Raw genomic sequence first — 14,947 nt, 5'->3', positions numbered from 1 at the left:
AGCTGACACAGCTGAGATCAAATTACAGTAGTGATTAAACACAGGTGAGGGGGAATCAGGCTAAACTCTCGTAAAATACATACAGGGTGTATTTCTCTGTGTTTTCCTTCTGTCCGGTGCAAAAGTTCAGGTCCACTTTAAAGATCCTTTCTTGTCAGCTTCAGCGGTGCTGGTAACATTTTTTTTGTTGGTCCTTTTAGAATTTGCCAAGACTGCCTGCTTTGGAGCACTGTACAGAAATGAAAGACTTTTATTCATATGTGGGTAGCAGTCATTGATTTTTCCATACCAGCATCTAATTTAAATATTATTATTAATATTACCTAATTAAAAGCCTAGATTTTCTTTGTTTGTGAAAGATTATTGTATATTATCTTACATTTTCATTTAATGGCATGAATTTCATGTTTGTTTTTATTTCTAGATATGGAAAAATTGTATCTACAAAGGCCATATTGGATAAGACAACCAATAAGTGTAAAGGTAAGTTATTTTAGCTGTTCTTTGTTTTATCATATGATTAATATTTGAACATCCTTTATGGCAAGCATTCCACTTTAAAATACACATGCGTAGGACATGTGTGAATTCACAAACCGCACATATCCCATATACATGAATAAGCCTATTTCTTCTGCACACGTGCAAGTTCAGACTGTGCATGCACATACCCCTTCTGCATGACCAAGCATATTACTACTGCACATGTACGAGTTCAGACTGGATGCACATACCCCTTCTGCATGACCAAGCATATTACTACTGCACGTGTGCAAGTTCAGACTGTGGATGCACATACCCCTTCTGCATGACCAAGCATATTACTACTGCACATGTGCGAGTTCAGACTGGATGCACATACCCCTTCTGCATGACCAAGCATATTACTACTGCACGTATGCAAGTTCAGACTGTGGATGCACATACCCCTTCTGCATGACCAAGCATATTACTACTGCACATGTGCGAGTTCAGACTGGATGCACATACCCCTTCTGCATGACCAAGCATATTACTACTGCACATGTACGAGTTCAGACTGGATGCACATACCCCTTCTGCATGACCAAGCACATTACTACTGCACGTGTGCAAGTTCAGACTGTGGATGCACATATCCCTTCTGCATGACCAAGCATATAAGTACTGCACATGTGCGAGTTCAGACTGGATGCACATACCCCTTCTGCATGACCAAGCATATTACTACTGCACGTGTGCAAGTTCAGACTGTGGATGCACATACCCCTTCTGCATGACCAAGCATATTACTACTGCACATGTGCGAGTTCAGACTGGATGCACATACCCCTTCTGCATGACCAAGCATATTACTACTGCACGTATGCGAGTTCAGACTGTGGATGCACATACCCCTTCTGCATTAACAAGCATATTACTACTGCACGTGTGCGAGTTCAGACTGTGGATGCACATACCCCTTCTGCATGACCGAGCATATTACTACTGCACATGTACGAGTTCAGACTGGATGCACATACCCCTTCTGCATGACCAAGCATATTACTACTGCACGTGTGCGAGTTCAGACTGTGGATGCACATATCCGCTATACATGAACAAGCGTATTTCTTCTGCACACTTTCGAGTTCAGACTGTGGATGCACATACCCCTTCTGCATGAACAAGCATATTATACTGCACATGTGCGAGTTCAGACTGTACATGCACATATCCCATATACATGAACTGCACATGCGCGAGTTCAGACTGTACATGCACATATCCCATATACATGAACAAGCATATTACTACTGCACGTGTGCGAGTTCAGACTGTGCATGCACATACCCCTTCTGCATGAACAAACATATTACTACTGCACATGTACGAGTTCAAACTCTACATGCACATGCTTACTATACATGAACAAGCATATTACTCTACCGGACATGTGTAAGTTCAGACCGTACATGCACATATCCACTATACATGAACAAGCATATTACTGCTGCACATGTGCGAGTTCAGACTGTACATGCACATGCTCACTATACATGAACAAGCATATTGCTACTGCACATGTGCGAGTTCAGACCGTACATGCACATATCCACTATACATGAACAAGCATATAACTGCTGCACATGTGCGAGTTCAGACTGTACATGCACATATCCCATATACATGAACAAGTATATTACTACTGCACATGTGCGAGTTCAGTCCGTACATGCACATATCCACTATACATGAACAAGCATATTACTGCTGCACATGTGCGAGTTCAGACTGTACATGCACATGCCCACTATACATGAACAAGCATATTGCTACTGCACATGTGCGAGTTCAGACCGTACATGCACATATCCACTATACATGAACAAGCATATTACTGCTGCACATGTGCGAGTTCAGACTGTACATGCACATATCCCATATACATGAACAAGTATATTACTACTGCACATGTGCGAGTTCAGTCCGTACATGCACATATCCACTATACATGAACAAGCATATTACTGCTGCACATGTGCGAGTTCAGACTGTACATGCACATGCCCACTATACATGAACAAGCATATTGCTACTGCACATGTGTGGTTTCAAGTACTGTGTATGCCCAGTAAGGCTTTGTTCACATTATAAATTGCAAGCGCCGAGTGATTTATTGAGCTTTTTTAAAGCTCTTTTCCCTGCACTTTGAGTTTAAAAAACGCTTTTCTAAGCGCTTTTGATGAGCGATTGTGATTTTCACTTCCTGACTTCAGTCAGAAAGGGAACTCTTTAAAGAGGATCTGTAACATAAAAAGATCCCCTGGGGGGTACTCGCCTCGGGTGGGGGAAGCCTCCGGATCCTAATGAGGCTTCCCACGCCGTCCTCCATCCGTCAGGGGTCTCGCTGCAGCCCTCCGTGGAGTCCGGGCAGCGGTGACGTCATTATTTACCTTCCTGGCTCCAGCGCAGGCGCTCTGACGGCTGTCGGCTCCGAACTACACGGAAATACCCGATCGCCGTCGGGTCTGCTCTACTGCGCAGGCGCAAGTTTCCGGCGCCTGCGCAGTAGAGCGGACCCGACTGAGATCGGGTATTTCCGTGTAGTTCGGAACGGAAAGCCTCCACAGCGCCCCCCGCTGGAGCCAGCAAAGGTAAATATTAAACTAACAGTCGGCACAGTCGCCGGCTGTTCGGAGGGCTGCGGAGAGACCCCCGTGGGACAGAGGACGGCGTGGGAAGCCTCATTAGGATCCGGAGGCTTCCCCCACCCGAGGTGAGTACCCCCCAGGGGATCTTTTTAATGTTACAGAGTCTCTTTAACCCGGAAATGAATAAATACAATGGGCTTGATTCACAAAGCTGTGCAAACTGTTTAGCACGGGTATGCTAAACAGTTAGCAGGTGAAGTGCCGTTCGCTGACTTTTGCGCGCACATTTTCCCGTGAATCGCGCCAAATTTGCGTGCGCAAAGTCCGCGATCGCGGCACTTTGTGCACACAAAAGTCCACAAACCGCACTTCACGTGATAACTGTTTAGCACACCCGTGCTAAACAGTTTGCACGGCTTTGTGAATCAAGCCCAATGTATTAATTCATAGAAGCACTTGGAAAATCGCTATACAAAGCGATTTTTCAAGCGCTTTGCGATTTCCCTATACCTTCCATTGAGCCAAAGCGCTCAGAAAATGATACATGTAGTGCATTTGCGATTTCAATGAAATCGAAACGCTTACATGTGAACACTCTCATAGGAAATCATTGCACAAGCGCTTTTGGGGCAAATTCTAAAATCGCCAGTACTTAAAAAAACCCAGCAAACGCTCATAGTGTGAACGAACCCTAAAGGTAACTGCTCGTTTACACCTTCTTACTTTTTTGCACAAGCAATTTGTTTTACTTTCATGCACAAGCAATGTGCAGTGCATTTGCACTCCTGTATTAACCGTGAGCCCCTCCACAAACAAAAGAAACCCAAAAGCTGTCAAAGCTGGGCAGCCAGAGAGACAGGTTTAAGAAGAATAGTCAACTGCTTACACTTAATAACCGAGGAAATGGTTTAACATATGGATGTATCCATTTTCATGTAATCCTTCACAGCATTATTTGGATCTATGATGGACTCTATAGTAAGGAGTGACCAAATGTAATATAAAGCATCTGATGTACTGAATGGATAGCTGAGTGGCTTCATACTGAGAAGGTCAGGTTATCTAGAGATTTGCTTCAGTAATTCCAAGAAAGGCTGCTGTTATCAGGTCATGGGGCAGGCACATGTAACAGCAGGATTCCTCGCATTCCAAGAATTTCTCCCATGAGAGGAGTAATAAGGAGCTGAGTAGAGAGCTGCTGGAAGGGAGGGATAGATGAGATCCATCCCTGATATGCTTTCTTGTAAATGATATACTGGCAGTTTATCCAACAGAACAGCCAGTATAAGCATATATATTTCTAATGGTCTAAATCGTAGATTGCATTCCCTGCTTCCACAACACCAACTTCACCAAAGTTCAAAAGCCTAGCCATGATTCCCGCAACCTGTATACCGATCAGTCCAAGTTAATGGCTGCTTTGCTGCTCATAAAGTGCTGTCTTCTATTTAACCACCCTGGCGTTCTATTAAGATCGCCAGGACGGCTGCGGGAGGGTTTTTTTTTAAATAAAAAAAAAAACTATTTCATGCAGCCAACTGAAAGTTGGCTGCATGAAAGCCCACTAGAGGGCGCTCCGGAGGCGTTCTTCTGATCGCCTCCGGCGGCCAAAAGTAACACTGAAGGCCGCAATGTGCGGCCTTCCATGTTTTGCTTACTTCGTCGCCATGGCGACGAGCGGAGTGACGTCATGGACGTCAGCCGACGCCCTGACGTCAGCCGCCTCCGATCCAGCCCTTAGCGCTGGCTGGAACTATTTGTTCCGGCTGCGCAGGGCTCAGGCGGCTGGGGGGACCCTCTTTCGCCGCTGCTCGCGGCAGATCGCCGCAGAGCGGCGGCGATCAGGCAGCACACGCGGCTGGCAAAGTGCCGGCTGCGTGTGCTGCACTTTATTTCATCAAAATCGGCCCAGCAGGGCCTGAGCGGCACCCTCTGGCGGTAATGGACGAGCTGAGCTCGTCCATACCGCTAAGGTGGTTAAGCGCCCAAGATTTACATTATCTTCTACCAGATAGGCACGTTATTTGACCCGAGGAAGCGGCTTACACAGTGAAACGCGTTGTCCTGGGTGCTCCTCAGCTGCACTCAGGCCCTCAGCTGACAGGCCTTCAGTCACGTGGCCTGGCCCGGCCTGCCGCTGCACCATACACGGAGGCGCCCCCAGGAGCTGCATCTCCGGAAACACTCTGGCTCCCAACACCCTGAACCACTGCCTCGGTCCCCAGCACCACGTCGCTGCTCCTGACGAGATCCCATCCTCCCACTGCACATCTCCTCCGCTGTACCCGCGGTTGTCAGGCCTTGCACCCACGTGGCCGGCCCGGCCTGCACACCATAAACTTGCCTCAAGGTCAGCACCCGCCTGGTTAGGAAGCTAGGAGGACTCCGCTCTGCCCTGCCTGCCTGCATTTTATTCTACCAACCTGCCAAGCCATCTCAGGTTTTGGATCCAGTCGCTCTGCCCGGCCTGCCTGCCTGCATTTCACCAACCTGCCAAGCCGTCTCACCTGGGGAAGTGGACTGCACAGCAGGCCTTACCAGGGCCCCACATGTCCTGCGCATCCTTGGTTCTCAGCTGGGGGAGAGGTCTCTGCACTGCTGGCCCTCCATGGCGTCCCCACATGCCCTGCGTCATCCTGGGTGAGTTCCACAGTTTTTGTCTCCTCACCTCCTATTTTGGGACCCTAGTCTGTGCCATGCCACCTGGCTCCATTCCATCTGTAAGTGCCACTGTCTGTGCTGCGCTGCCTGTTTCCACTTCATCTATATGTGCCTCTGACTGTGCTGTGCTGCCTGTCCCACACCATCTGTGCCATAGTCTGTGCTGTGCACCATCTATCTGTGCCATAGTCTGTGCTGTGCCCCTGCTCCACACCAGCTATCTGTGCCATTGTCTGTGCTGTGCTCCTGCTCCATACCATCTATCAGTGTCAACAGTCTGTGCAGCGCCGCCTGCCCCAGACCATCTATCTGTGCCGTGCGGCCAGCTCCATACCATCTAGCTTGTGTCAATCACGCTACTCTCTGTACCGGGCAGCCACCCCATACCATCTACCGGTGCCCCACTCCCTGTGCCGTCCGCCCCTCTCCATCTACCTGGGCGCACACTGCACCGTGATAGCTGTGCCATGGGCGCAGAACGGACTGTCTCTCTCTCTAGAGAGGCCCTTCTCAAATGGGAACCCCCTGACACCCCCAACCCTACACCGGGCTCCCCCCTGTGGACTGCTGTCACCGCACACATCAATTATCTCACCACCAAGCGAGCACCGATCAAACGCCGCCACAGAGGAAGGAGGGGGGGGGCCCAGGTCCGACTCAAAAGGAAAGGCCTTCGCTCCCCTGTCCCTGCCATCCTACTCACAAACGTCTGCTCACTCCCCAACAAACTGGACGAGTTGCTCCTCCTACTTGGCAGCAAACCTCTGATCAGCAAGAACACCCCTGTCCTCTGTTTCACCGAGACCTGGCTGTGCGACAGCATCCCCGACAACTCTCTACATGTTCCAGGCTACAGTCTCCTAAGAGCAGACCGCGATGCTGCCCTCTCGGGGAAAACGAGGGGGGGCGGCATCTGCTTTTACATAAACACCTCCTAGTGCTCCGACACCACCACTCTCCACAAGGCCTGCACCCCAGATGTTGAGTTCCTTGCCATAAACTGCAGGCCTCGGTACTCCCCGCGGGAGTTCTCTTCCCTTGTCCTCGTTGGGGTCTACATTCCTCCCGACGCATGCACCAAGACTGCCCTGTATGCTCTCAGGGACTGTATCTCGCGGTGGGAAACTGCCCTCCCGGAGGCCCTGTTCATCATTCTGGGCGATTTCAACAAGGCGAACCTTCGACACGAGTTGCCCCGCTACAAGCAGCACATCACCTGCCCTACCAGGAACAGTAACATCCTGGACCACTGCTACACGGTCCATAAGAACGCTTACAAGGCCGTAAGGGGCGCCCCTCTGGGAAACTCCGACCACAACTCAATACACCTGATTCCCACCTACAGGAGGCTCCTGGAGACCTCGAAGCCCACCGTCATAACCACTAAAAAATGGACTGCAGAGGCCAAACTGGAGCTCCAAGCGTGCTTTGAAACTACAGACTGGACGGCTCTGGAGGCACCCACCCTTGATGAATGGGCCGAGAATGTCACTTCTTACATTAGCTTCTGCGAAGAAGCATGTATCCCATCCAAGTCCTTCAGAGTCTACCCCAACAACAAGCCTTGGTTCAATGACAAGCTTCGCCGACTCCGGAAATGCAAAGAGGATGCGCACAGGTCTGGCTCCCCAGAGGAATTCAGAGAGGCCAGGCTCGCCTTGAAAAGAGAACTGCGATCTGCAAAGAGGGCCTACGCCGAAAAACTGGGGCTTTGCCTTCAGTCCTCTAATACACGGGAGGTATGGAAGGGCCTGAGAGCAGCCACGAACTTCAAACCTGCACCCCAGGCAGCGACCCCGTGCCCTCGACTGGCGGAGGAGCTCAATGAGTTTTACTGCAGATTCGAGCAGCATCCTAAACAGCCCGTGGGCCAAACAGCTTCGACTCCGGCGACCCTCCCCTCTGGGGAACTCACCCCCCCCCCCCGGCTCCTGTCGCTGTTCTGGAATCGGAGGTACTCCGGCACCTCCGCAAGCTAAACCCAAGAAAATCCTCTGGCCCGGACGGAGTGTCGTCTCTCTGCCTGCGATCCTGTGCCGACCAGCTAGCCCCTGTGCTCACCACCTTATTTAAGCAGTCCTTATCGGATGGCGCAGTCCCCTCCTGCTTTAAGAGATCTAAAATTATACCAGTCCCAAAAAAAGCAGGCAGTACCGAGCGCAATAACTTCCGGCCAGTGGCCCTAACCTCTAACATCATGAAGCTCCTCGAGCGGTTAGTCCTGGCCGACCTGAAGAAGTCCACGGACGCCCTTCTAGACCCGCTGCAATTTGCATACAGGGCAAACAGATCAGTGGAGGACGCCATCAATGCCAGCATGGCATACATCACCGATCATCTAGACAGCCCTGCCTCCTATGCTAGGATCCTGTTCCTTGACTTTAGCTCAGCGTTCAACACGATCTGCCCAGACATCCTTAACACCAATCTGACGCAGCTCGGAGTTGACCCTACTCTTCGGGCATGGATCAAAGACTTCCTGACAAACAGAACGCAGCAGGTGAAACTCGGTAACCACCTCTCCAGCGTTCGAACCACCAATACAGGGGCTCCTCAAGGCTGTGTTCTGTCACCTCTACTGTTCTCCCTCTATACCAACAACTGCATCTCATCTGCTGACTCTGTGAAAGTCATCAAATTTGCAGACGACACCACTATCATCGGCCTTATTGGTAGAAACGGGGAGCTGGAGTACCGCAGCGAAGTAGAGAGAATATGCAACTGGTGCGAGGACAACAACCTAGTCCTCAACGCAGCAAAGACTGTCGAGCTAGTCACTGATTTCAGGAGAAACCCTCCCCCCCTCCAACCTGTCCTCATTGGGGGATCCGCAGTTTCTAGGGTGACATCGGTGCGGTTCCTTGGCACGACTCTAACAAACAATCTGAAGTGGGAGCAGAACACCACCAAAATCCAGAAGAAATCTCAGCAGAGGCTGTTCTTCCTGCGCCAACTGAAGAGATTTGGCATGCCCAGGGAGCTGCTGACCAGTTTCTATACTTCCACCATAGAATCCATCCTCTGCTCCTCAGTCATTGTCTGGTATGCTGGGGCAACGGCCAGCGACAAACACAAACTGCAGAGAGTCATAACGGACGCGGAGAAGATCATCGGATCCCCTCTTCCACCTCTCGATCTCCTCCACTCCGCCAGGATGAGGAGGAGGGCCACCATGATCTCCCGGGACCCCGCTCACCCAGGCAGCCACTACTTCAAGCTCCTCCCGTTGGGCCGTCGCTATAGGGCTATACCATCCAAAACCAGGCGGATGAACACCTTCTTCCCCCAAGCTGTTCGGCTTCTGAACTCCAGTCTCCCCCTACCTGGCCCGCATACCAGCGTACTCTAGCTGGTTGTCAGCCGGCCCCCGCCGCTGCCGGCCTGGGCCCATCAAATGGACTAGAGGCCACTACCTACTTCCTTATTATTATCCTTAGTATTATTGCCTGTGCCGTGTTGTGTGTCTGTCTTGTATTATACCAATTATGCCTTTGAAATGTGTTGTGTGTCTGTCTTGTATTATACCAATTATGCCTTTGCCATGTGTACCACAAGTAATTCCGATTACAGCTCTTGCTGTACTTGGCGAAATAAAGTGATTCTGATTCTGATTCTAAATAAAATTCTGAAACTTTTTTTTTTTATAAAACTCACTGTGAGCCTCGTTCATAAGGTAGGATTAGAATTTTTTTTAGCTTGTATTGAGAGTTACAGTATATTTTATTTTTGGGTATCCCCTGCTTTTGTACTAAGTCTTGCAATTGCACTCCCTGTGAACTAGAACTCTGCAGCAGTTTGTGCCACATACTGATTAATACAATCACCCCCCCCCCCCCCCCTTCTTTTATCTTGTGCATAGAACTGAATGTGGATGAGGTAGGCAGTGAACTATGCAGTTAAGGAAAGAAATGTGCAAACTATTTTCATGGTTAGTCCTTTTCCTTCCCTCTATCACTGCCAACATTTTCATGCACATATTTTGTAATGTAATGCTGGGAAATGTAGTCTGGCCTCTGCTCTTCCTACTTAGAGAGTCCCATGTTCACTCCCGACTGATCCGCTGGCACGTCAAACACATTTTTCTCATGAAAAGTGTATTTTGACTACCACTTTGCTTCTATACACTTTCTATGCGCTTATCTACCGTATTACTTATTAGTCTTTGCCTTGAACAATTTCAGTTTTAGTTGAGCTTTAAAGTGAACCTAAAATGAGATGGATATGGAGGCTGCCATATTTATTTCCTTTTAATCAATACCAGTTGCCTGACAGTCCTGCTGATCTATACGAGTGAGTAAATATGCAGATCATTTCTTTAGGCCCCTGAGAAGCCAGGCACACACACAGAACTTACTCATTACAAATGCTAATTGCATGGCTGCTATGCTGATATTTTGGCTTCAACAATCTAATGCTACATACACACTTGCGATAAAGATCGTTTACAAGGAACGATAGTTACCAGACGAACAATATTGGAACGATTGCAACGATGGGATGCAGCGATCATCATACACATTTTAACGATCGTTCTCGCAGAAAAGAACGATCAGAAGGAAATGTTGCGTACATATTTATATAAAATTTAAAAAAAAACACTAACATGGAGTTACAATAGATAAAAATATATTATAGTTAACTTGAAAACAAAGTTTATTTGCAAACAGTAGTTTGACCCAGCACTCTACTTGGAGACTAGCGTGCTATAGCTCATCAGAACTTGCTGCTCATCAAGTTCAAAAATAGCAAAAAAAGAAGTGTCAGCTGCACCGCTAAAATGAAAAAGATAGCTCTTTTATTTGTGCAATAAAATCACATAGCAAAGATAGAGCTGAAGGCAACTACAGCCCGCTGTTTCGAAGCGACATGCTTCTTCTTCAAGTTGCAAGCTCATAATGACAAACAGTGTTCACATACCTCCTTTTATATGGCTACACATTCAAATGTTAACCAATCCACAAATAGGACTTGAGAAGTGACCAATCAGAGCAGATCAAAAAGCAGAGGACCTGATGGGGAACTTCAGTACACAGGAAGTACATCCCACAAGTGACATCACTGTCAAACAACACTCTAAACCACACCCAAAAGGAAAAAACGGACCTGATGGGGAACTGCCGTGTACGCATAAAAAGTCACGTGACGCGTAAAAATGTATGCATAGATTGTATTCAGACGCGTAAACAGATGAAAACAACGCGTAAAAACATCTGCATGAATACCGACAAGAAGAATGCATAAAAATGTACGCATAAATTGTATTCGGACGCGCAAAAACATGAAAAAGAAGCATAAAAACATCTGCATGAATACCGACAAAAAAGAACGCATGAAAATTGTGGGAGTGGCGTATAAAAATACGCAGAAGAATTCAAAATAGACAGTGCCTAACATTGAATGCAATGCGCAAGCTTTTTAATATTGCTATTTTTATATGCTTTTTGCGTATATTTTTGTGTTTTCTCGCGTATTGCATTCAATGTTATGCACTGTCTATTTTGAATTCTTCTGCGTATTTTTATACGCCACTCCCACAATTTTTACGCGTTCTTTTTTGTCGGTATTCATGCAGATGTTTTTATGCGTCTTTTTCATGTTTTTACGCGTCCGAATACAATTTATGCGTACATTTTTATGCGTTCTTGTCGGTATTCATGCAGATGTTTTTACGCGTTGTTTTCATCTGTTTAGGCGTATGAATACAATCTATGCGTACATTTTTACGCGTCACGTGACTTTTTATGCGTACACGGCAGTTCCCCATCAGGTCCGTTTTTTCCTTTTGGGTGTGGTTTAGAGTGTTGTTTGACAGTGATGTCACTTGTGGGATGTACTTCCTGTGTACTGAAGTTCCCCATCAGGTCCTCTGCTTTTTGATCTGCTCTGATTGGTCACTTCTCAAGTCCTATTTGTGGATTGGTTAACATTTGAATGTGTAGCCATATAAAAGGAGGTATGTGAACACTGTTTGTCATTATGAGCTTGCAACTTGAAGAAGAAGCATGTCGCTTCGAAACAGCGGGCTGTAGTTGCCTTCAGCTCTATCTTTGCTATGTGATTTTATTGCACAAATAAAAGAGCTATCTTTTTCACTTTAGCGGTGCTGCTGATACTTCTTTTTTTGCTATTTTTGAACTTGATAAGCAACAAGTTCTGATCAGCTATAGCACGCTAGTCTCCAAGTAGAGTGCTGGGTCAAACTACTATTTGCAAATAAACTTTGTTTTCAAGTTAACTATAATATATTTTTATCTATTGTAACTCCATGTTAGTGGGTTTTTTTAATTTTATATAAATATGTACGCAACATTTCCTTCTGATCGTTCTTTTCTGCGAGAACGATCGTTAAAATGTGTATGATGATCACTGCATCCCATCGTTGCAATGTTCCAATATTGTTCGTCTGGTAACTATCGTTCCTTGTAAATGATCTTTATCGCAAGTGTGTATGTAGCATTAGCTATAGCACGTTAGTCTCCAAGTAGAGTGCTGGGTCAAACTACTATTTGCATCACGACATTGCTCGAAGACCACTAGCACCATGGTTGACGTTGAGAAAACACTGCTGATCTTACTTTTGCCTACACTGGCGACGAGGCTGCACGGATCATGACCAGAACTGAGGATACCACTTCATTTATCTCTCAGCCAGATGCCAAGCCTCTTAAGAAGGACCTTGAATATTTAAAACGACATCGCATAGATTTGGATCTACATGAGAAAGCTCTGGTGGAATATTTTCATGCTGGACGTATCCCTCGTCATGTTAGAGCTAATGTAGCCCCTCTGCTTTTTCCTAAAGAAACGGACTTTGTCAATATCTGGGAACGTATATGGAATAAAGCAAGCTTTGATGCCATGGTACATACTGTAGCCAGAATTAAACATGAGTTACCGGTTCTGGACACTAAGATTCAAAATATCGAGGAAGAACTTGAGCTCTTGATGTCCGCAGAGGACCTTGATGCTTTTTTAGACCATTTGCAAACAAAAATGGATCTTTACCAAAAGAATGACGAGGAAAACAAGCGAATGAAGTTTCATCGAGACTCCAAAGATTATACTTCCGGATATGTATATGCCTGACATAAGTCATCAGGCTCACGCCGTAGACGCTTCCCTGGAAGTAAACCACACAAGCCCAAGAAGCCAGGTCATCCCAGTGATGGTTCTCCTGCGTCTGGTGCTAATGGGTCCTCTAGTGAGGGTCAATCATCCTCTAGAGATGCCTCCCCTCGCCCTACACAACGAAAAAACGACGAGGGGGCAGGAGGGTCAGTCGGAAATACCAACAACAACAGAGGCGCGCAGCAACTTTCCAAGAGAGTGTTGAGACAACGCAAGAATTAGTGGTTAACATCTCTTCATACTCCCTTACTGATATTGAGACACGAGCCCTTAGTCATGGACTATCCTACTGTCCTACAAGATTACCCTATTTTTTTCAACTTGAACAGGAGTGTTTTCGATTTTTTTTAGATCTCTTAAATTGAAAGTATTTTTTTCTAATAATCCAATGCCGAATAGATTCTCCCCAAGTGATGATGACTCTTTACATCTTCGAGATTTTGGTCTTAGGAACAAGAGTTCGTTCATGCCACCGAGTAATCCTGTTGTGGAACTGTTTTCCAAGAATGTTATGGATGATCTTAAGAAAGTGGAGCAAGATTTTAAGCAAAAACGAACTCAGGTCAACTTCAATATGAGTAAACAGGAAAGAGAGGCATTGACAGCCTTACAACAAAATGATGCCATCACCATCTGCACAGCCGACAAAGGCGGTGCGGTGGTGGTGCTTGATACATCATACTATCAAGAGGAAATATTGAATCAATTGGCCCAACAAGAGGTCTATCTAAAACTTGGTGGTGATCCTTTAGCTAATATTATTCGAAGAATTGATCATCTTCTTGATAAAGCTATCCAACAGGATATTATTGATAGTGACCTGAGAAGATTTCTTAAAAAAGAGTATCCAGCTACTCCTCCTTTCTATATTCTTCCTAAGATTCACAAGAATCCACGTTGGCCACCGGGGCGACCCATTGTGGGCGGCGTGGATTCTGTGTTTGTCCCATTAGCAGTTTTTTGGGATAAACTTCTTCAGCCTTTAGTAATTGGGCTGGATTCATATTTGAGGGACACTTCTATGTTCCTTAGTAAACTGAGTTCATTAGATGTTGGGGATGAGGATGTTGTTCTTGTTACGTTGGATGTTGAGAGCCTCTACACCTCCATCCCACATGATGGGGGTGTAGAGGCTGTCGATTGGTTTTTGTTAACACATTCTGATTTACAGACTCCACATAAGAAGTTTGCGGTTGAATTATTACACATTATTCTTGAAGAGAATTATTTCTTTTTTGGTGGTAATTTTTATAGACAGCTGAGAGGAACGGCAATGGGCTCCAACGTGGCCCCCTCCTACGCCAATCTTTTTATGGGCCTCTATGAGGAGGCGTTTGTGTACCAAAGTATGTATTTCCGCCGACATGTTTTATGTTGGTGGCAATACATTGACGATGTACTTTGCGTGTGGAGGGGGCCACGTTTGGAGCTCGATTTATTTATATGTGAGTTGAATAACAAGTGTCCATCTATTAGACTGACTGCCCACTCAGATTTAGAACATGTTCCGTTTTTAGATACTTTGGTGATCCGTCAAGGAAACCATTTTATCACGGACCTTTATGTTAAATCAACTGACCATAATTCCCTCTTAGAATTTTCTAGTTTCCACCCCCGTTCAGTGAGAGAACATATCCCACGAGGACAATTTGCGAGAGTTTCAAAGATAGTTTCTGATCCGATTATGCGTGACCAACGACTCCAGGAGACTGTTTCTAAATTTAAACAACGAGGTTATCCTGACCATACTTTCAAGGAACGGGACAGTAGACCTAGACGCCAGCAGGGTCTTAGACTCCCCTTTGTTTCCACCTATAATGCCTGCAGCGCTCAGCTGGGGTTCATTATACGGAAACACTGGGGCCTCTTACGCCACTAGTTGATGAGTTTAGATATCCTCCACTCCTGTCCTTCAAAAGACCTCCCACGATTAGGGATAAAGTAGGACGAGACAAATATGGGACGACACCTGCAGCGACTGACTTGGTGAGCAAATTTGGCACTTATCCATGCTTAAGTTGCCATGCTTGTAGCCACATTGTGAA

At 46.6% G+C, this 14,947-nt stretch overlaps 1 protein-coding gene across 6 annotated transcripts in view; it reads left to right on the top strand.

The window, feature by feature from the left end:
* The window catches only part of RBMS2 (RNA binding motif single stranded interacting protein 2), a 192,540-nt gene that overhangs the window by 138,278 nt on the left and 39,315 nt on the right, over positions 1-14,947 (top strand). For all 6 annotated transcript variants that reach the window (XM_068265173.1, XM_068265172.1, XM_068265168.1 and 3 more), the window contains exon 3: positions 425-483. In XM_068265173.1, the coding sequence (XP_068121274.1) occupies positions 425-483 (59 nt within the window). The remainder of the gene's footprint in view (positions 1-424; positions 484-14,947) is intronic.

Source organism: Hyperolius riggenbachi, chromosome 2, assembly GCF_040937935.1.
Source record: "Hyperolius riggenbachi isolate aHypRig1 chromosome 2, aHypRig1.pri, whole genome shotgun sequence".
Lineage (NCBI taxonomy): Eukaryota > Metazoa > Chordata > Amphibia > Anura > Hyperoliidae > Hyperolius > Hyperolius riggenbachi.
The sequence above is the reverse complement of the archived record's forward strand: the minus strand, read 5'-3'. Positions and strand labels throughout refer to the sequence as shown.